General features: G+C 41.2%; 1 protein-coding gene across 2 annotated transcripts in view; it reads left to right on the top strand.

Moving 5' to 3' along the window:
- adcyap1r1b (adenylate cyclase activating polypeptide 1b (pituitary) receptor type I) overlaps positions 1-22,593 on the top strand; it is a 30,578-nt gene extending 7,985 nt beyond the window's left edge. The window contains exons 2-14 of one of the 2 annotated variants that reach the window (XM_084012546.1): positions 2,322-2,453; positions 10,723-10,837; positions 11,934-12,047; positions 12,503-12,606; positions 12,709-12,806; positions 15,057-15,189; positions 15,334-15,487; positions 15,580-15,640; positions 15,722-15,791; positions 15,898-15,989; positions 16,827-16,956; positions 17,242-17,283; positions 17,741-22,593. In XM_084012546.1, coding sequence (XP_083868672.1) covers positions 2,397-2,453; positions 10,723-10,837; positions 11,934-12,047; positions 12,503-12,606; positions 12,709-12,806; positions 15,057-15,189; positions 15,334-15,487; positions 15,580-15,640; positions 15,722-15,791; positions 15,898-15,989; positions 16,827-16,956; positions 17,242-17,283; positions 17,741-18,139 — 1,569 coding nt within the window. In that variant the 5' untranslated portion in view covers positions 2,322-2,396 and the 3' untranslated portion in view covers positions 18,140-22,593. The remainder of the gene's footprint in view (positions 1-2,321; positions 2,454-10,722; positions 10,838-11,933; positions 12,048-12,502; positions 12,607-12,708; positions 12,807-15,056; positions 15,190-15,333; positions 15,488-15,579; positions 15,641-15,721; positions 15,792-15,897; positions 15,990-16,826; positions 16,957-17,241; positions 17,284-17,740) is intronic. The other variant, XM_084012547.1, reaches the window with a different exon arrangement.
- Positions 22,594-23,996: the final 1,403 nt, after the last annotated feature.

The following is a 23,996-nucleotide window of genomic DNA, read 5'->3' as shown; positions in this document are numbered from 1 at the left end:
TCAGGGCTAACATCACGTGGTGCCAGCTATGCATTCGTTGTTTGCTTCAGAGTGACCTTTTGACCTCTCCACTAGACTCTCAGGTCGGAATTCACCATTGCTTAACTTAAAACAAAGACAAAAGTCATTGTACTAGAATTGTGCCATCTCCCTTTTTTGAAAAACGGCACCAAGTAGAGTCTACATGTGTAACCGCGCTTAATATTTAATTGACCTCCCACATTGGACGCCTCTTTTCCTTCTGCAAAAATTGGGGCACTTGTGCTGAATAGAAGGCTAATGTGGCTGTACATTAAGGGTCCAAATCTCTCTCTCTCCAGTTGGAGAGAAAGGCAATGTGCAATTCAAATTATTTAATACGATTTATGGTGCAGCAAGTGTTTACCACTGAAGATGCAGCCTTTCCACTTTGAGCTCCAAAAGTGTTTCACTTATAGTTTAGCTTTCTCTTTGCTTTTCTTTGTGATCCATAAACACACACACACACACACACACACACACACACACACACACACACACACACACACACACACACACACACACACACACACACACACACACACACACACACACACACACACACGCTGAGACGACTCCCACGGTGTTGGGTTGAGATACCATCAGTGATTTGGTGGTTTGTAACATGCAAGTGTTTTTTTCCCCTCAGAAATGAATTCATGCAAGTTTGTGCTCGAGCACTCACCGTGAAAGCTTTCTATGGAAGAGCATCAGCAGCCATTATGGTGGCCTTGGCAAAGCTGCAGACTCCCATTCATGTTGTGTCTTGTTTTGTTATTGTTTCTGGTGTTTAGTGTGTGTGTGTGTGTGTGTGTGTGTGTGTGTGTGTGTGTGTGTGTGTGTGTGTGTGAGACTCACTTTAGCAAAAATATGAATGACGGTTCTGTTCGTATGCATTAATATTCAGTGGGCAGATGTCAAATCAAATGTTTGCAAGTAGAAATGTGGATGTTTCTGCTGAAAGACAAACTGACATGCGTGTCTAGTTTTCATGAAGGTTCCGGTATCATTTTAAAACTAGCACCTGATGAAATGTCATGGGATCTATTTACAGTAGAGCAGAAGGAGGTTCCAGGTTCACGTGGTTCAGTTCAGATCCAAACTCAGCAGCTCTCTTGGTTGTTGCTCCTGACAACGGCAGGAGGAGGGGCTTGCTGCTGGCAGGGTTTTGGTGAAGTAGGAATGCCAAGCTGCCAAGGTCTCCCCGTGGGACGAGGCCCGACTGCTCAGTCCCGTTACTTGGCTTTACTCATGCGAACCCTCCGGGCCTGCCGAGTCAGGCTGCATCCATGAGATACATGCACATGGGCTCATTGCAGACACGCAACCTGACAAGCCTGTGTTCACACATACCCTTCGACAGGCCAATCATTTGATTGACTACAAAATAGCTAGATAGATGCCCGAGGATGTTGTGAGTGAAAATTATGTAAAAAGCATTAAGGCGGTATTTTATGTGTTTTCAACTCTGGTGCTGATGCTGGTCAAAGAGTGAAAATGTCACAGAAAAAAAAGTATGGCAGCCACTAAACATATTTATTATTTGCAGATTTGGTCATTTCAAATTATTGTCCTTAAAAAAACAATGCTTTACCAAATGTCCAAAATGCAAAGATATTCAGTTTTCTATAACATAAGCCAAAGAAAAGCAGAATAACCTTGTGTTTGACAAGTTGGAATCAGGGACTTGGCAAATCGCTTCATATTTATAAAAGTAATAAACAGTGTTAATCAACTAACAAGTGTATTTGAGTTCACACACAGTATGTTTGTAGGTCTTGGATAATTAACAGGATGTCTCAAAATATGCTTGATAGATTACCATTGAATTTAATGGGAAATGCAGGCTAAAGGCCGAGCAACAAGGGATTCATATTTGGTGTTGATCCAAGAATTTTACAAGGATTTCCAAACACTGAGATAGGGTAGGCCGATGCCCCGTCATCATATCATATTATGTGATTAAAATACAGTCAGAGGATGGTCTGTACCAACGGCATTTCTCCAGAGGAAAACATGACGGGTAAAGATAAAATTAGCTCTTTTTACCCGGCTCTTCATCCAGTAACTCACTGTGACTATTTCTGTTTCCGTGTTATTTAAAACGGATGTCAAATATGTCCATATCTTAATGTGTTGACCATTTTGTAATGGTCAACACGTTTGCAAACTCTTGAGACACAAGCACACTTTCCTATAACTTTATCACAATACAAGTATAAGGAAGTGTCAACAACTCCAAACTGTTCTAATACAAAATGCGGACAAATTGTATTCATGTCGCACGCTCTTGTGTTCTTCAGATGCCAAGGTGAGCTGAGTTGCTGTCGTGTTCGCGTGTCCGACTGTCAGCGCTCGAGGAAACTGAGAAACACAACATGTCTGCTGCCAACATCAGCCCGCTGATCCTCACCCTCCTCCTCCTCTTTCCCTCGGTAAGCTGATTTAAATTACCTTTCTTAAGTCCTTTTGCTACCTTGTAAGGGATAAGATGTCAAATCTACCTTGGGTTTCTGTGTATGAGTAAGCATGCAAGCAGACTCCGCAACAGGTGGAGCTTTACATGAATAACTGCAGTGAACAAGTGTTCTGGTTCTCATGCGCTTGCACAGTCGTTCACATTGTTGAAGAGAGGCAGCATCAATAATTCAATGATCAGTGTGTGGCAGGAACGATGGGTAAGAGTGCGTTCACATCATTTATTCATTGTTTATTCAACATTATTCCTATCTGTTAAATCGGTGTCCTCTCCTCTGCTCTCCTCTCCTCACTTCTCCCCTCCCCTCCTGTTCGCCCATCTCCTTTCCTTTCCTCTCCTCTCCTCACTTCTCCTCTCATCTCCTTTCCTCTCCTCTCCTCCCGTCTCCTCTCTGCTTCTCTCATCTCATCTCCTCCTTTCCTTTCCTCCTCTGATCTCCTTCCCTCTCCTCTCCTTTCCTCTCCTCTCCTCTCCTCTCCTCTCCTCTCCTCTCCATGAAATAAAATGTGAGTCATCACCCTTGAGCTGAAGTGTTGTCTGAGAAACTGAGAGATGAGCTTTAGAGAAGATGGTGGACGACAAGAGCAGGTTGTATGAAAAGAGAAGGAGACAGGGAGGGAGGGTAGAAAATAAGTGTTTGTATTTGTACACAATATAAATAGAATATGAAACTCATTTTTTTAAGAGAGTCAGAGACAGAAAAAGAGAGCTGGAAAGATGGAAAAGTGTAGGAATAAAAATGACATCCTCTACAGAAAAAGCTGCCAGGTGAGTTACACATTGTGCTCTGAACTGAGCAGTATATTTTCATATAGTAGGCTACAGATGTTTTGGTTGATTACAGCATTATGTATGCGAATATGGAAGTCTTAAATCACTACTGGGAGATTGGTCTTATTTGTCATTTTTTTACACATAACATTCTGATTTACAGTTTTTCTCGATTGTTTACACACATTTTCTGAACGCATGCCTCATACTCTCAGAACTCTACACACAAATCAAAAAACACACACACAATGGGCAAACCCCCTCATTTCTCCTGCAAAATGAAACTTTACATTCAAAACAATGTTATTTCTTCTCAAAATGGTATTTTGTTGTCAAATGACACACACAAACCATCATATGAATAGACATTTATAAGAACCAGTTGAACACTGATGTGCTCAATGTAAAACACGATGAACACTTCTTCTCCATTTACCATAATGACTTAGTCCTTGTTTTGTTCAGTGTTACACTCACTACAGACAGTACATACATAAATGTGTTGTAAAATGTTTTAGAATATTGTTTTTATATATTTTATTTTTCCCACAAGAATACTGTAATGTATACAGTGTTCATCCAAACCAACACAAAGTTGCATATACAGTGGTCTACATACAAAACCAGAAGAAATGACTGTATACAGTTACAAAAAGACAAAAAAACAACTATCCCGCATCCTCTCTTCTGTTTCGGTCTGGCCACAGCACCTCATCCACATCACAGGCAATGCAAGCGATGGCCGAGCAGCGGGGGAAATATCGCCTAGCATGGCAAATCCATGCTAGGCTCCTCCTCGTACTCTCACTCCTCTGGCTCTGCCTCTGTTGACAATGTTGGCATCCATTGCTCCAAAACAGAAGAGCTCACCTGTTGCACTTTTATGCTAATGCTCTGATTGCATTGAATTGTAAAACTGTGTTGCAGGTGTTTTCCCATGTGATGAGTCAGTGTGCATAGTAGGGAAATTAACTTTAGAATTTTGAATGGCAGTGTGTTCCTTATGAAAACAAGAGATTTTCTTCATGAAAATTGTGCCAAATGCAGAGAATAGTGTGTAATGTTTTGAAAAAAGTGTGTTTTAAAACTGCAATTTGAGTGTAAAGCAGGAATTGTGCTTGCAGTTTAGCAGAGCTAGTTCAGGGTGTTGGTGCATGAGTTACATGTTGTAGTCATTGTGTCTCAAGTACCAGTATTTGTGTGTAAACAATTGAGAAAAACTGTAATGGGTATGAATTTAAGTTAGAATAATGTCATGGAATAATATATTACTAACTTTTTTATTTTTTTTTTATTCATCAATTGTTGATGTGTTAAGAAATGTGTTGTCACTCACCTAGGGGTCCCCAGGTCACCCCTTCAGATTTTGCTGGAACAAAAATCTTAAATTCCTCATAGTTTCAGAAATACAGACCTTTGAATTTTGACCCCAAAAAATTAATGTGCAAATAATTGTTTTTTTACTTATAATTTTATAATGGTTTGATCTAGGAAGCTCATATTGCAGGAATTTACTAAATGAAATCCATATTTATACAATTAAGGTGCCATTTAGCCTCTAAAAATGGCTTTTTGGCCAAAACGAGCTAAAATAAGGAGAAACTATAGTCATCCTGAAAATATGGAACAACTTTTCTTCATAACTTAAATTTTTACTTCAATCTTTTTCTCAAGATTGTCTAATATAAGATAGATCTACTGATCAGATTACCGGTATTGTTACGATTCGAATGCCCATGGCTTCATATTTAAATATTTCTTTATGTACAGAACATTTTTAGAAATATTCAATTTTTTCATATTCAGAGGCTTATAAATCTGAAATGGAACTCTCTAGCATAGTGATGTTGCAGATATTTATCACCTGGCATAAGGCAGCTGATATTGGCCAAAAAAGGTAAATATGTGGGGCCTAACCCCTTAAGTGATCTTATATGAAATAAATAAATAGTAAATAGTAAATAAATGGTACACTGGGAACATTGTCACAAGAAAGGATGATGCAAATGATGGTGAATTTATGTGAATTGGTCAATAGAGGGTGGGAGGAGCTCCCCGCTGCCCACATGTAGAAGAATCAATAGCTCTTCATTGAATAAAACCTTTTTTTTTTAATTACTTTACTTTTACATACAGATTTTTTAACAAGCAAAATGAATAATGTAGCCTATAGACAGTAACTAACATATTGTATTTGCCTAAAGTTACCGGTAGTTGCTGTATTTCCAGCCAACATCTTTGCCCGTTAACTCTCGTTATAAGGTTTAAATGCACAGTTTACTCATTCAATACAAGAGATGGAAGACACAGGTTGTCTGCCATAAAAAAATGTCAAGCGACTGATGTTGAATGCAGCGAGTCGGGGCTTTGCTGTGGGTTTGTACCAGCTCTTCACAGGGAACATCTTCAGGGCAAATTCTCAGAGACTGTAGGCGTTTTTACACAGAGATTCAGCCGTAGTCACGGGAAGAAGAGCCCTCGATATGCCGCGACCGCACCATTTATAAAAAGTAGTTTGTGATGTATTCAATAAGCGTGTGGCTCACAACACTTCCATAACACGCCGAACGAGTGGGATTTTAGATTTCCAGCCTGCAGAATGGCTAGAAATTCATAACTCACCTGACGTTGTGGCGTATTATTGTTTTCACCATTTGATTCTGCCATTCTGCTTTCAGTTTTATTACATCATTTTTTCTAGTTTTATTCAGAACAATCCAGCCTCCAGGAAACGTGTACTAGTTTTTCTTTTTGAGACAGGTCGTCTCACTGTTGGAAGACATGATTCAGCTGACGTTGTGGCGTCACGTATTATTGTTTTCACCATTTGATTCTGCCATTCTGCCAGCTGGAAATCTAAAATCCCACTCGTTCGGCGTGTTAGGGAAGCGTTGTGATTGGAGACGAAACAGCCAATCAGAATTGAGCTTCTCCAAGTCTCTGATTGGTTGCTATTGTGGCACATTTGTAACGCTGTGCCAAGTTGAGCGAGCGTACAGACAAAGTTGAGCGCGCACAGAAGGGACAGATTGAGAGCGCGCGTGCAGCGGTCTGCAGCGCAGCGAGCAAGAGTTTGAGAGAGGTCATGAGTAAAACTGAGTGAGAGTAATATATTTTTGCCTGCTCAAATGACATTATGTTTTGCTCGCGTATCATTTCTCTTCAAAATATAATTTCTGTGCTCGCAAAATATATTTTTCTGCGCTCAAAATCTAACATTGCTCCTTCATAAATGTGGCACAAATATAACGCCATACTCCAGGCTAACGTCTCCGTCGAACAAATAAACTATACTGCAGAGACAGAAATAGTCTTGACATCGTCTAATAACACAAAAACAAACAAATGGCAGCTTTTACAGTCATAAGCCAGCATCAGCATGAAAGTTATCTGTGTCACAACATCCACAATAAAGACGAAAGATCACCTGTTCCAGGGCTCGCAAGATTTTAACTTGGTTCAGAGTGAAAGTTTGGCTGACCGTGCAATGCCTTCGCGTTGCGGCGAGTTTCGAGAGACAGGGCGCCGCCTCCCGCAAGCTCTTGAAAATCTTTAAAAAGTGACCGTTGTCGATCTAAAATAAAGACAGATTCAGCAACTGCATAGCTTATTTCTCACATAAAATGTTTTCAGAAACACATTTCGGTGAACTATTTGCGTAAAATAAGAGAATGTTTTTTTATTATCCTGGTAATTTGTCTGCGTGAGAAATACTAGATGTGGCGTGTGAACAGGTTGAAATGCTTGAGACTTGAAAACCCTGCTTGAAAGCCCTGCTGAAACTCTGCTCAGCATCGCTCTATCCATCCATACCTTCGCGGTATGGATGGATACCGTCACCGTTCAAATGATGACCCAAGGTTTACTCGGGTTTGAGCCCTCTTTACGTCGCATCTCCGCTTTGTGTCTGTCTTTTCAGTGACAGACTTTCTCTTTCTTTCAGCCTTTGCCGGTGGGGCAAGTAGAGGCCGCTTGCTACAGGCGCTCTGCTTTCCCTCCATAGCTGAACTGCTCAGGGCAACAAGCGTCTTGTCCGCTCGTAGGTTCAAATACAGAAGTGAGTCGGGATGAGACGTGAACAGGAGCAGGAGAGAGGGCGAGGATTGGATCGGAAAATTGATCCAATAGGAGCCATGCAGACCAGATGGCTACTATTGGATCAATTCTGGGTCAATTGACAAATCTTTCAAATCGCAGACCAGAGCTTTAATGCACCGCCATGATCTCTGTGGAAAAGAAACTTGTCAGGGAGATCCTGAACTTTAACCACAGAGTCTTTGAAAGATGTTTTCACATTTACATATACAACATAAAAGATGTACAATGTATGTGTGCGTGTACCCTACTGGTGATAATAAGTAATAGAGCATTTAGCAAATTTTTTTGTATTCCTGCATTATTATGACTACATTTATGGTTACCCAAAAACGTTGCCACTGGTTTAAATAGAAGTAGACGCGTCACCTTTGACTTTTTGTATTTAAAACCCCAACTCAACTAGAAAACTGCTAAATAAACGCATCAACACCAATGCATTTATTCGGAAATGGAAAATATCAATATTGTATGAAACACACACTCACTGATGTACATCTAGTGTGAAGCCGATCAAGCTGGCTGTACACAGATTGACCTAATTAGATATCGTGAAGTGATTTGGGGCAGAAAGATGATGAGATAATTAGTCACAAGAGATTAAACATCAGAGAAATAAACACAGAACTCTTCTTTAAACTTTCCAAGATTGTGTTAGGCTTTCCTGCAGCCCCCATCCATCATTGAGCAGCCCTACAAATAAAGTTCATATGCACTTAATCTGCATTAACGTTTGATGTTCACTGGCTGCATTCAGTGCAAAAGAATTAAGTAGCGACTTTAACATGAGGCAGTGAAAAGGGAGGATAAACACATGTTCACATTGGTGGTCCAGGTGTAAATCACGTCTCAGTTATTAAGTGCTGATATTTCTAAAAATAAATCAATGTACTGAACTTTGTTTAGTTGGCATTAAATCTTAAACCCAAAAGCTAAATACCAGCAGGACACCACTCCCAGTTCGACCTGTCAATGAGTTTACATCTTTTTTTTTAAATATATTTTTACATGACCAAATGTTTGATTCAGCCTGCAGGCCTCAACACGTCCACAGGTGTTTCCATGAATGTTACCTGATTAGACGATCTCCCACTAGAGTTGTTGAACCTGTAAAGGCAGGACATTGTCCTAGCAAGTGGAGTTTGGTCATTTTCAGGAGCTCCACCCAACGTTAACCTGAGCAGCCTAATCAGGTGGACTGAGTGAAAACACCAGTGTGTGCTGGACCTTTTAACCAAGTGGGTTTTTTTCTCAGCCTTTATACCCCAGCCATGTTAAAAGCTGCAAAATAGCTTAACATCAGCACCATTCAGTTTGTTTCTTTAGTCTGTGGTGTATCATTTTCATAGTGATCCAGGGAAGTAGCAAACATTACTGCAGTGGATTCAGGCAAACTTCAACTGTGAATAAAGTGCATGCAAAATCTACAAGATTAGAATTAAATTATGCCGTTAATCTGCATAATTTACATCAGCATTCATTTTTTTCTAATTCGGAGCAGCAGAACAGGTTGTTAGCAGGTGTTAGCAAGCATTTGACTACTTACACATCCAGCGGATATGAGACATTATTATTCATGTGGACATGTGTTTCTGGCCACCTGACAAAAGTCAATTATTCACTCTCTGAGTGAAGATGGCTCACTTTCTTCACCAGCTACTTGCTAACTTGTTAACGTCTGTCTACCTTTTTGGTGCACCAGGAGTGCAGTTGGTTTACCAGAGCAATTTTAAAAACAGCAACAGTAATCAGAGGATTATCCTCTGTGGGTTTGTCACTCTGAGCAACACCTTTTAGAGTCAGCCTGGTCCCCTAAAATGCACGCTTCCATCATAAACTGTAGAAAATATGGACGTCGTCTTCATGACGTCACCCATGGGGTTGAAGAGCCAGAGCGGGCGGCTTCGGCTATCACCATCTTGGCACTGATGATGCAGCCTTACTCTAAAAGTAAGAGAAGCTGAAGCAGCTTGGGGTAGCGCAGCAGAGCAGCCAGCTAGCGGTCTCAATCATGCCTAACTTTAAGGTTAATATTGTTTAAATGGAAAACATTTTCATTTGTTTTTCACATATCACAAATAATCCAATCATAGGCAACATACACAGATTGCATTTCTTTCTATTATTTCTATGTCTTAAACAATGTAACAAAATAAATTATTTCAGACAAACCATGATAGTACTTTTGTATCATAACCAGCTATTACAAGGTTTATCACATGTTAAATAATGCAACAGTAATCCATGAGAAAATGTGTTTCCCTTGAAATGTAATTGAAGATGCAGTTTAGTAACATGATGTTGTACAACAGTTTTTCATGCAGCAGTCGCTTGAGCCGTTAATATAGATATTGATCAGTGCATCTTGAAAGCAATAACTTTTACTTCCAAAGGCAATGATATTTCTGAATCATCTACAATGTCCAATTTATGATTTAAGATGAAATAACATTCACATAACAGATCCAGAGAACGTCATCAATCCAACCAGCTGTTCCTTTATTGCCGGTACATTCAATTCCGACTGTACCGCTGCAGACGTGCTGCTGTTGCTAGAGAGCGCTCACACAAATCATCCAGCGGGTCCGTGGATACAGAGAGTGTCGACACTTGTTCCACACAATACCCCCGAAAGGACTGCTTCTCTATTACTTCTGTAAATCTTCAGCGCATGAATCCCAAGTGAGTGCTGTTGACGTCAGCCGATAAACGCTCAACTGCTCCTCCGCTCTGCTGCATTAGAGCAGTGACGTGGCGTTCCACCGGCTGACGCCAACACCGAGACACAAGACGGTCTTCTCACCAGACACCCCCCCCCCCCCCCCTTCTCAGCTCCAACGTCAGCCCTGCATTGTGCAGCTGCCAGGGGTGCTGTGAAGGAGGCGTCGCTCGCAAGACCTCCGTGTTTCGAGACGTAGCTGGCCTCTGGCCTCGATGGTGTTGAAGCCACCGGAGAGCTACAGGTTCAAACAGTCATCCTTGTGTGTCCGTCTATGGCCCCTAACAGATGGGAGTAAAGCCTGGCATGGTCCGGTGTGCAAAGTGCATGTCTGAAAGGCTTCCCTGCCTTGTCTTCATTAGAATAATGCCCTTCCTCTGGGCCCGTTAGAACGGGCAGAGAGAGCCAACGGCTCTGAGACGGTTCGTTTAATTGGTTGAGTGTTTAAACAGATCCCAGAGCGAAGACCTCTCCCACACTGTGGTGTGAACCGCATGGTGGAGCTAATGAAGCAGCCTCTTCCATTCTACCTTTGGGTCCTTCCTGTCTGCTCCGATGTAATCTTTAGCCACTTGACTCTCTCTCTCTCTCTCTCTCTCTCTCTCTCTCTCTCTCTCTCTGTGTTCATGCTGTTTTCCAGGTTTCAAGCCAACAGGTTCCCTCTAACTGTGTGATCAAGAGGGAGCAGGAGAAATGCATGGAAATGATCGCCTCCAACGATCTCGCCACAGATCCCGAGAACGAGCCAGAATTTGGTAGGTTATTTGCAAGTGTGTGTCTTGTCCTGTACTCCCTTCTCGTCATGCTAACCGTTATTCTGTTGATGTCGTAACAATTTGCAAAACTGGCTAATTTAAATAAAAGAAATTGAATAAATACAGATATTATTTAAAAAAATGATATCTTCAGGGCTGGCTTATTAATGAGCGGGAGATAATTCTATGAATTGTGGTCGACTCTGACCAGCTTATATGCAAAGAGAGATCAGTACAAAGACTTCAGTTTGCCCGTGTGTGTGTGTGTCTGTGTGTGTGTGTGTGTGTGTGTGTGTGTGTGTGTGCACTCGCTTTGTGGCATAACAAACTAAAGCACAGCCAACAGAGAAATTCAGCTTTAACTGGCAGCATCTCACGATGATGAGCGTTAAAATGAGAGTTGATCAGTGAGACAGTGAGTGACAGACAGGCGTCTCTCTGGCTGATTATATGATGAGAAAGGGAAGATCAGACTCAGTGAGAGGCTTTGTGCCAACGCTCCTTCTTAACCTTGTTTAGAAGTCTCCTTTGGCTTGGAGTGGCCCTCTAGAAACAGAGCTACAGGCGGGAATTCACTCCTCTACTGCACATGATGCCATTTGAAGTAGAAACCGTAAATAAAACTGTTGGATTTTCAGTTAGAAGTGTCAGGAAGCTTGATTTGCACAGCCCCAAAGAGAACACAAGTTCAAATGAATGCAAACCCACGTGTTCGTCCCTGATATCTCTGCCATCATTTAGGCCTGTCTGGCCTTTTCCAGCTAATCTTTATGATTGTTCTGTAATGTCTAAATTTTTATAAAAGGTATTACAATAACCAGTCCCCACACATAAAATGCATAAAGACTACATCAACTTTTCTTCTTTCTTTGTTGTATTAACTTTTTTATTAACTTTCTGATGCTTTTAAAAAAATCTATTTGAAATAAAAAGCTGTAGCAACAAGAGAAAAAAACAATACACAGACTGCACCAGCTGAAAGTAATATGAATAATTGAATGTATTTGTATTTGTATTTGTCACCACAAAATGAATATATGGCTTGGGAATGACACACTCACTAGTGTACTTGCGTGTCCATCTGCTGTGTCCTCAGACTGCCCGTGGATGTGGGACAACCTGACGTGTTGGCATTCTGCCAGGATCGGTGAGGTGATTGAAGTCAACTGTCCCGAACTCTTCTCTCAGTTCATAAGTGAAGAAGACTTTGGTGAGTTACCTACACGTCTCGTAAGTCGTCTCTCATGTGCCGTATACATGAATTGCAGATTTAGTAAACTGTGCTGAAATTAAAAAATCAAGTGTTTCTTCCGTGTTTGTGTAAAATGGGGACACAGTTGCATAGTTTTCTTTGGTCCCCACATAGTGTCAAAGATAGAACTGGGTTTGGACTATGGTGATGGTTCGGGGATGCGAGGCGATGTATTATGTCAATGAGCGTCCTCACAAGTGCAGCGTGCTCGTCTCTGTTTTGCCTTATACACATTTCATATGAATGGTTTCCCACTGCATCAGCAAATATGCAAAGAATGTAAGTATATGGTTAACAAGTGTACTTCACTGAAATAATAAATGTCCGAGGAGGTCTGTTTCTCTTCCTGATTTCACTTAAGAAATAAGTCTGTCTGCTTTAATCAAATCAAGTGTCTACTTCCGTGTCTACAGAGCCGGGGAAGGTGAGTCGTAACTGCACCGAGTTTGGCTGGACGGAGACCTTCCCTCATTACATCGACGCCTGCCTCTCCGAGGAAGGGAACAGCAGCCACCCGGTCAGTCTGTCTCTCTGCAGCCGCGGCACCATTTCAATGAGGCCGTTTCTATGACGAACACGCGGCTCAGTTTGGTCAGTATTTGTTGTTCTTGTGTTTCAGGACATGTACTTTGTGTCAGTGAAGGCTCTGTACACGGTGGGCTACAGCACCTCGCTAGTCTCCCTCACCACGGCCATGGTCATCCTGTGCAGGTTCAGGTGAGACGGGTGGGGGTCTGGATGCTGGGAGGGATGGAGCCAGGCTCTTCAGACACACACATGTAGGAGAGAGGAAGAGGGGGTTGTGTTCTTCCTCATAGATATGTAGAGAAGACCCTTAGACAGGGTCGCAGTCCATATCTGTTCAAGTATGTTCATTACAAATACTTCTAGTTTTATTTACACATTGATTTATATACACTAGTGCTGCTCTAAATTAATAGAAGCTTTCATACTGGCTACCAATACTCTTACTTCTGCTGGTATTAGTACTGCAATTATTGAACTAATACTACAGCTACTCCCACTACTACTGCAGCACTAATACTACCAACACTACTACTGCAATACTAATACTACCAACACTACTACTGCAATACTAATACTACCGCCGCTACTATTGCATCACTAATACTACCACCACTACTACTGTAGCACTAATACTACCACCACTACTACTGCAGCACTAATACTACCACCACTACTACTGCAGCACTACTACCACCACTACTACTGCAATACTAATACTACCACCACTACTACTGCAATACTAATACTACCACCACTACTACTGCAATACTAATACTACCGCCACTACTACTGCAACACTAATACTACCACCACTACTACTGCAGCACTAATACTACCGCCACTACTACTGCAATACTAATACTACCACCACTACTACTGCAATACTAATACTACCGCCACTACTACTGCAATACTAATACTACCCCCACTACTACTGCAATACTAATACTACCACCACTACTACTGCAATACTAATACTACCACCACTACTACTGCAATACTAATACTACCACCACTACTACTGCAATACTAATACTACCGCCACTACTACTGCAGCACTAATACTACCCCCACTACTACTGCAATACTATTACTACCGCCACTACTACTGCAATACTAATACTACCACCACTACTACTGCAATACTAATACTACCACCACTACTACTGCAATACTAATACTACCATCACTACTATTGCAGTACTACCAACACTACTACTGCAGTACTAATACTACAGCTACCACCACTACTGCAATACTAATACTACCACCACTACTACTGCAGTACTAATACTACAGCTACCACCACTACTGCAGTACTAATACTACCACCACCACCACTACTGCAGTACTAATACTACTACTACCACCACCACTACTGCAGTACTAATACTACTACTACCACCACCACTACTGCAGTACTAATACTACAGCTACCACCACCACTACTGCAGTACTAATACTACAGCTGCCACCACCACTACTGCAGTACTAATACTACTACCACCACCAGCGGCGCCGCCAGGATTCAATTTCAATGTACGCACAAAAACGGCAAATACAACAACAAATGGAAAAATACATTTTTTAAGACAAAATCTAATGTTTTCAGTATCAGTGAAATCAGTAGCGTATATCATGGTGATAGGCCCCGGTGCAAATATTTTTTTGTGCCCTCCATCCCCGAACTAAACACAAGCGCACGCTTGTGAGCACTCCACGCACGCACACACACGCTTGGACACACACGCACAGAGTACGGTATGATAACTCTCCCGGCCCGGGGAGAGGGACATGCATCGGCTTGGCCCACAGTGATCAGAGCCGAGCTGTATTGTGTAGTGGAGAGGGGCCAACACACGCTATGCGTAATTGCGCACACACGAGCGATCGTCCTCTCAAATGCGGCTGCGTCTCTCCAGGTCACTGTGTGAGAGAAAGAAAAGCTCTGACTTGCTTGGGCAGACGTTGTTTGGTGTCACCCTGACCCGCTGATTTGCATAATTTAAATATCTAGCCCGCTGAATCTTCCAATCCGGCCCCGGTTCAGCACCATCAATTTTTTTTTTCACCTTCAAAAAAAGTACGCACAGTGCGTACTGGATTCCGGCTGGCGGCGCCACTGACCACCACCACCACTACTGCAGTACTAATACTACTACCACCACCACCACCACTACTGCTACTATTGCAATTACTCCAGTTGCTCCTACTATTACTGTTACAGCTGCTGCTACAACTATAATTAAAATTGAATTGAATTATCTCTCACTACTATTTAACTACAAGTACTGCCATGTTTGAAGTAGCGCTGTAATGAACGTGAGCGTGTTCATCACTGAATAACAAGAGAAACATCAGTGTGTTGTTCTTCTTCTCCCTAATCAAAGATTCTGTGATACGCAGCGTGTTCACGTCTGCTTTCATTTCCCCACACAGGAAGCTGCACTGCACCAGGAACTTCATCCACATGAACCTATTTGTGTCGTTCATCTTGAGAGCTATTTCGGTCTTCATCAAAGACGGCGTGCTGTACGCCAAAGAGGACAGCGAGCACTGCTTCATACACACTGTGAGTGTGAACACGAGCACACGGTGCTCTCTGTCCTCGTGTTAACAGGCAGCAGATCAGTTGTTCAAACGTAACGTCATTCATTTTAATTCCCCTTGCTTGTAACTGTGCCCCCTTCTGACATTGTTCCTTGTCTCCTTGAAGCTGGAGTGTCGTGCGGTGATGATATTCTTCCATTACTGCGTCCTTTCCAACTACTTCTGGCTCTTCATCGAGGGTCTGTACCTCTTCACTCTACTGGTGGAGACGTTCTTCCCTGAAAGGAGATACTTCTACTGGTACATCATCATCGGTTGGGGTGAGACATCGACCGCATCAGCTAGAGCTCTTATCAGGTCTTTACGATTGTTTGCGTCATGTTTTTTTGTTTTTCCTTCAACGTTCTAACAGGAACCCCCACAGTGTGTGTGACCATCTGGGCGGTGCTGAAGCTACACTTTGATGATGTCGGGTAGGTTATGACCTCACAGGAGTGTTTGGTGTCGATCTTGGCTCCTCATGCACTGAGTGTGTTGTTTTATTTCCGTCTCAGCTGTTGGGACATGAATGACAACGCTGCCATCTGGTGGGTGATCAAGGGACCTGTGCTCGCTTCAATTATGGTACATTATCTCTCTGTTTGAGTGGTGACGACATGAAAACAATCCCTCCGTTACCAAACATACATTTACAACATCACCACAGTAACGTAGCGTTCCTTCTCTCCAGATCAACTTTGTGCTCTTCATCGGCATCATCGTCATCCTGGTCCAGAAGTTACAGTCCCCAGATATCGGTGGGAATGAATCCAGTATTTACCTGTAAGTCATGTTATTTTACCACGTTCTGCCTGACAGTCAAGTCATATATTACAATATATATTTCGAGATCTGCGCACATACATCATGTCTGCATTTCTTTAAGGCTGATGATATTGGCACACAGGAGTCAGAAGCCAACATTGCTATTTGCACTGGACCCAGGCATACTGTATATGTAGCCTACTGTAGACTTTGTTTATTTTTCCTACACATAATCAAGACGTTTGTCACCCAAACCTCACTGGAAACAATAATAATAATTACATAGCAAATATGCTCCTCATTCTTCTCAGAAGCCCAGTTATCTGGGTGTAATCCCTCAGTTTTAAATCTACCACAACCTACTTTGTATTGAGTATCACTGCTTATGAAACTATTACTATACTAATACCATTATTACTATTGCTGCTCCTGCAACTTAAAATCTTTCTGCTGTTGTGGGTAGCTAGGTGTTGCTAAATGAAGTATACCACTTGGTTGGGTTTGAATAGCCAAATAGCTGCTGTATAACTATTCTATCTCCCGATGCAAATGAAATCCGTATTTGGACTGAATATTTTATTGCTTGTATACACTCTTGAAAAGGACTTCCATAAATATTGTAAATTGTTTGGTATGTTATAGTGTATTTTTAGTTTCACACAGGACTCGAACAGCATTCTCCTAGATGAACATCCTGTGTTTGATCACTACCAGACAGATGGGATGGGACCAGTTATCATGCTTACATGCAACATTTCAATGCCTCTGATTGAGGCAGAATGTCGTCACACCTGCGAGTGCTGATTCTAACGAGGACACACGTACTGTTAAAATTATTCTGTGTTTTTTTTGCAGGAGGCTGGCTCGCTCCACGCTGCTACTGATTCCTCTGTTTGGGATCCACTACACTGTGTTCGCCTTCTCCCCCGAGAACGTCAGCAAAAGAGAGCGTCTGGTGTTTGAGCTCGGCCTCGGATCCTTCCAGGTGACTGTTTCTCCATCACAGCGTGGATTTAGAAAAAAGGACGATCGATGTGCAAACTGTAGAAAAGTTAACTTGCTGTAACAAACCAGTGACGGAAGGATTTAGGATATAAACAGAACTGTAAACTTGAGTTTTAGACTCAAATCAGTCCTACAAGGCTGCTGGGAAACTAGACTCGACTTGGAATTTGAAAGCAAATATTAAGAATAAAACCGCTACTTAGTTCCTCTCACACACACAGTCGTCCGTGTGTTTGTCTCATGCGTGGACTCTGTGTCTCCTCAGGGCTTCGTCGTGGCCGTCCTCTACTGCTTCCTGAACGGAGAGGTAAACATCCTTTAAAACAGTTACCATGACACCAGCTTTGCACAATTTAAGTAAACATACATGACAACATTACTGATCAACAGCATAACCACAAGGATTAGATGAGGTTTGAAATGTCAACAAACTCTGGTATGGAAAAGGCTCATTGTCTTCACTATTTCCATTAAATTGATTTTTCTGATTATTAAAACTAATGAAAGAATCTATACTATAATTTTTGGCTAAAAATCGGATTATAAAACACTTATTATATGGAATGGTGTTATAGCACAGCTTCTTCTGGCAACAGGAGCTACCAAAGATTTTAAATGAAAAATTGGTTTAAACCAATCCTTTTAAGAAATCTGTTTTCCAGTGAGAATCTGAATGAGCCTTAAACACAGACAGAGCTAGTAAGACTGAAGGACAGTGGGCTTGTCTCTTTCCAGCGAGGTCCATTAATAATGACCTTGTGAAGTATATCCCTCAAGGTGCAATCGGAGATCAAGAGGAAATGGCGCAGCTGGACGGTGAACAGGTACTTTGCTGTGGACCTGAAGCACCGGCATCCTTCGCTGGCGAGCAGTGGGGTGAACGGGGGAACGCAGCTGTCCATCCTCAGCAAGAGCAGCTCGCAGATCCGCATGTCCAGCCTGCAGGCCGAGACCCCGGCCACCTGAACGGCGCCGGCGGGGACGCCGCTTCCGGAAACACCTCCGCCTCTGGACCTGACGCCGCCAAACCCGTCACACCCACCCTCGTCCCCATGACCAGCCTAGCCAACCCGTTCCTCAACCCGTACCCAAACCCGTACCCGGACGACACCATGATGGAAACCCAACTCAACTCCAGCGACCCGGAACAGCCTCTAGTCTGACCCGCTTCACCCCGCAACATGACTGAACCTGAATGTCAGGTGCCAAATAATGAATCTCTTCATGTGCCGACGTCTGATGTGGTTCAAGAGTGAAACGCAAACGTAGTCCTGCTGTTCCTGAGCACCGCTCGCCTTCGGAGGGCGTGGTTAGGAAGTGTAGGGCACATCTAGTGTCTTGTTGGGCTGTAACAGAAGAACCGTGGTTATCTAATGTATATATTGTGCTGTTGTGTGTCTGGTGCTGCAGTATTTGCTGCTGTTTAGCGCCAGTCTGTTAGTGCAGCCCTCGGTGATCATTCCAGTGTGTCTGAGCAAGCTTTCACAGGTGTCCTCAACTTTCCTCAAACTGTGTTCTGGACTGTAAATTTACAATGCGTTGGTCTTTAGATACAGACATCAGAGTGGCTTAGTTTAAAACAGACAACGCTGGTTAATGTAGATACCTGAAATTTTGCACATTAAGAACAGTTTGCTCATCAGGCTGCGGTGTAACGGCCTCTGTGGCTCTTGAGGAGCTGGAAATACAACCCCAGTGATGTCATCAGGGTTATTTCAGCTTGGGCTCGTCACATTCTTAACTGAAAAACCTGAGTTACAAACTGAGGATGTGGCATTTGAATGCTATGGGTATTGGCAGGATCTATTGAAAAGATAGCTCCATAATGGTAAATGTAGTCCAGTGTTTTTGGAGCCCCAAACCCTGGACTACAACAGAGGATATCTCAGCCTTTGCTGCTTCGATTCTGACTGCCCTGATGTACAGTAAAGACCCTTAGATGAGTGGTCTTGTTAAATATGACGATTTAAAAGATAAACGTTCACACTCACATCAGTGTTAAAAAAATGTAACCGTTCAAATCAACATCAAATCAGTGTTATTGATCGAGCTAAAGGTCTGTGTTATTTTCCCACTACTGGCACAATCCTTCATTCCCTGTGAACTGTCACTGATGTTAAACAAGCTAAGGGGTGTTGAAAACAACCAGGCTGAGGAATGTGGAGGAGACATTTCATGTGGATCTAACAGGTGGAACTTGGAAAAGCAGTATTTATGGGACATATTTTCTACATTTATGTGAAATGCCAAAAAAGAGAGAAAAAACCATAGCAGGGTAAGATGATGACTCAGCAGGCCTTCTTCAGATGCGTGCACAGTGCTGAGGTTTGCCCACTACGACCACAAAACTCTCTTTTAAATCTCAGCACTGGGAACTAGACATCTGAGAAGAAGTGTAGATTTAAACAGCCGTTAATACAGAAAATGTCAATGAAAATGCACTCGCGACGAAAGCATCGTGAGTTAAGTTGCTTGTATGAAATTGCATTTATGGCCGTGGGGTTTTGTTTACTTTTTTAGGTGAAGACTCAGTGTTGAATTAGTTTCTTCATGACCGTTCAGTGTTGATCTTTTGTTGAGGTTGAGGCCATAACACTGATTTTGCCGTCACGTTGTAAAGCCGAGCCTCCTGCAAGAAGTTTCAACATTGTACCGGTGGAAGTGAAGGTGTAGACCATCAGGAACGTCACGGCACTTCATTGTTTTTGGGATAGAATTTCCTGATTTGTTTCAGAGATTTGAAAAATTGTAATTTTGATGAATGAGGGCTCCTTCTCAGACAAATCCCTCGGACCGCCTCGCAGTATCTTTGTCTTTCTGCAGTTATTGTCTCCAGTGGCATTTCCTCTCTTTATGCTTGAAAAGGAGTAATTGAGATGGATGTTACTTTGGGAGAGGGACTTTAAACTCGGGGCTAATCTTCTCATTCCAAAGACCAATTAACCGACTCCTTTTTGCATGACCGCATCTGTTTGCAAAGCCGAGTTAGCTTAGCAACCCAGAGATGTTTCTTTTTGTCTGACTCCACGATCCTCTGAATCCCTACGTTCAGCTCTACTTTGTGTCTCCAAAAGTGCCTTTAAGCACAAAACAAGTAGTTTGACTTCTTTTGTTGATTTAAAAGAAAAAGAAAAAAGAGTCTTTTTAATTTCTAAACAAAACTGCAAAGTAAAGAAAACGGTTGAACAAAGTGCTTTTATGATGCTTAAGATTAAATCAGTATTTTAAACCTGGAGGCCTTCAAAGTACTTTAACTTGTCTCTGCTAAAGATGAGCAGAACATACGACCGATTAGTGTTTTGAATAAAGCAGTGGTGCAGTATATTAACTCAATGTACTCTACACCATGTCACATGCACACAAGAATAAAGATGCTTTAGTATTCTGATTTTACGACACATCCTTTATTTTTCTCAACAGCAGGAAAATTTACATGAGACCGTTTTATACTGAATTTAATAAGGGCCTTTATTCTAAATTTCTGATTTCTAATTCATGTAAGGACAGAAGTAATTTGGTCCAACTGCACTGGTCGAGTGTCGTTAAAGACAAAAAAAACTCTAAAACAACAACAACAAATTAATGACTTCTTAGATTAACATATATTTGCTGTTTGTTTTCAGAATACACATTATTTATGCATGATAATAATAGAAAAGAACATCTGCTCAGTGCAGTGTAATACTGTAGTGTTTTTTTCCTCATCAGCTGTTTGAAGTCACACAATAAACATCTTTTGATAATTTGCAGGTAAAAAGACGTCGGAGGTACGGAGTCCCAAAACTGACAAAAATACAGAAGTTATGGGCCGATTTCTTTAGATTATTCATTGAACATCATTGATTATTCATATATTTTCTTATATAATTGTATCTCACTATGATGGACGAAAATTTTTTTTGCCAAATTTTGAATATCAAATATTTAAAAACAAATTGGCGCATCTAGAATGCTTCACAGTTGTTGACAAAAACAAAACAATACTAATCACAACTTTTTTTTGGATCCTGGAGCTTTTAAAAATGATTTCCACTTCTCAAGAATAAGAATAAGATGTAACGTATTAATAGCCTAATTTTACATTTAGTGAGTCCAAATGACTGGAAACCCTACAGTAAATCATTTGTTTTTGAGATCCAGATCATTTACAACTCTTTTTTCAACATAATTTCATTGCAATGTCTAAAAGATTCTGACTAGACACTGAAATATACTGTAGTTAGGAGGAATAAATTAGGAGGAATAAACGTCTACAAAAGTTTAATTCTTGATTTAGTTTTGTCCAGTTTTACTCTGAATGTCGACACATCTCTCGACCTGCAAGTTATCAAATATTTTCTGTTCTGAGAGTCCAGATGAGGCGATGGCAAAGAGAGAAAAGAAGGGCTGACCGGAAACTGTATTGTGTGTGTCTGCTGTGTGATCGGTGTGACCTGCAATAACAAATGTGCAGATCCAACAGCAGCCACAAGGGGGCCCCGTTTCCTGTTGTGAAGGGAAAGGGCTGGACAATCACCACCTCTGCTCTGGTTCAGTTTAATGTTCAGTTGAGACATTTTGACAATCTCACCAGGTCATGAGCCTTTTGTTGATATATTTATGGATTATTTCCCTTAGTGTTAATATGGGACTTGGAGCCTTATATTGCCAGTACTATGTTGATGTCAGAGAAAGTTGTTGCTATTATTATAAGGATAAATATTAATTTCAATCTGTTTTGAACTATGAAGTAGTTAGTTGAAGTGTTTGAAAGGTCTGTAGCCAACCTTTGTGACAAAACTGCAGTTTTAATGTGCGAGACAGAAACAAGCTGCCAACATTGTACCTTGTAAATGGAGTTTTCTGTGGTTTAAAGTGAATAACTGTCATTTGAAAACTGCCCTGTGATTGTTTTCATGTTTTTATGATTTTTTTTCTTAATGGTGATCGTGTTTGCTAAAAGTATAAAGCCTCCTGTAATGCCTCTGTACTCCAATAGGCTGATGCATGCGTGTTAAATCGTTCTTATCTCATTTGACCAGCAGATGTAATCACAAGGGAGGGCCGAGCTTTCAGACCATTAAAGGAATCTGAGCTGCCTGTTTACGAAAGGATGAGGCAATTAATAAGCTAGAACGTGAATATTGGGTTTCAACTGCGAACGATTGATCAACTCGTAGCTCTCGTCCCATCAGGACACGATGAATACTTTTCCTTTGAATGTTAATCTTTGCAGACATGAGGAAGAGTAAAGTGCCATAAAAACTGCTACACCCTTTTTTTTTGTTATTATTGATTTTTACTGCATAGCATGACAAGAAAATTGGAAAGAAAATGTTTTCCTTTTAGCTTTTTGATGGTGGTTATCTTTGTTGAATTGCGTCATTGTCCCAATTGCCTGTTTGAATCAGTTAGAGGTAAAATAAATAAAATAAAATGGGGCTCATGGCTGAATGTAAAATTAACTTAAAGCACTCTGCAGTGAGCCTGCTTCTGTCTGCTCATGAGCTCTTCTTGTTTTGATTTTGTCTCCTTCACGGCACAGTGCACCGTTTTATCTTGTTCGGTGTGCACTTTAGTAGGTTTTTTTTGTATATTATGGAATTATCAACAATAAATGTTTTTAACTTGTTGACTCAATGTTGTCATGTGTGATGAATCACATAATAATGAACAGTTTCCAATTAACCTTCCCTGATGGGCATCTTTAAAATCATCATATAGTTTGGCCCATCCCAACGTCCACAGTGGGCCGTCCCACCGTCAAACCATCAAGTGCTTGGTGGCTCTCTCAAATGTCACTGTCACTATTTATGTTTGAGTAAACTTTGTTGAAAACTACAGTGTTTTCAGAAGTTTAGAGCAGTTTGAAAAATAAAAAAATGAAGCTCCATGTTTGTTAGTCAGTTTTTAAAAGATGTACTTGTTCTAGGAACCAATGGCCTTGATGCTGTGTGTCACCGGCGAGGTTGGAGGGTATTAAAGGACAGACTATCACTACTGTTAGTGTTACTTTTAAGTAAGAACACGGATGCAGCACTATAAATGGATGTAATCTAAAAAGCAAAGTCCAGACACAACATGAGAAGCTTTCTTTCAAAAACATCACATCAAAACATGCTGAGCTAATATCCTCTTCACTTCCACGCAGCACAATTCAACATTTGATGAAGGCTTTGTTTTTGTCACATAAGCACAATTTCCATCACAACCCAGAATCTGACACAACACAGAAGTGCATTTGTTATGCTGCACGGCAAAGACTCAAGTACATTGTATAGAGTTACAATCTTAAAGGAAGGGTTTTCTTACACAGACGATGGATCTGCTGTAGGTTTAATCCACATGAACTGCAGAGAAACTGTGAGTTATACTGTGTGATAAAGGCACCTTAGTGGTCAGTAGCTGAGTAAGGTAATATTTCCTTCCATGAATGATACCGTACATATCTAAGTATATATGTGTGTATATTGAACAAAACACAGAAAACAATATAGAAAATTCTAAATAAACACTACAAGCCACTTGAAAGCAACTCATCTTGGCTAGTCCAAAATTATTTCTCAGAGGAAATGAGTTCTGGATTAGCATTAGCGTAATGCTAACATATATGGAAATATACAGTATAATTTTCTCCACATTGTGCAATATTACAGCATAAAAGAATAGAACTAACTTAACGGTATAGTACAAAAAAATATGTTAAATATAAATAACATCTATTTCAAAGTCATTTGTTAAATCTCTTTTCTTAAGACCTTTTTATATTAACAGTGTCATTTAATGTGGTTTGTTAATCTGTTGGAGGAACTGTAACTGTAACTCCAGTTCAGGTCTACATTCACACAAAAGGTTTAACAACAATATTCTGACAAGTAAACAGATTTTACAGTCTCGTGCTCCAGATGTGTCCGAGTGCAACGTGTGTCATGCAGAGCCACCGATGGTGTTACGGGCACGTTAATAAATGCAGAAAGCTCCAAATTATAAGAATTGTTATTTGTTTCTGCCCCACATTCAAGAGACCAAGGACAACATGGG

The sequence above is a fragment of the Eutrigla gurnardus genome, assembly GCF_963514095.1.
Source record: "Eutrigla gurnardus genome assembly, chromosome: 6".
Lineage (NCBI taxonomy): Eukaryota > Metazoa > Chordata > Actinopteri > Perciformes > Triglidae > Eutrigla > Eutrigla gurnardus.
Note: the sequence above shows the minus strand (reverse complement) of the source record. Positions and strands in the feature narration are given on the sequence as shown.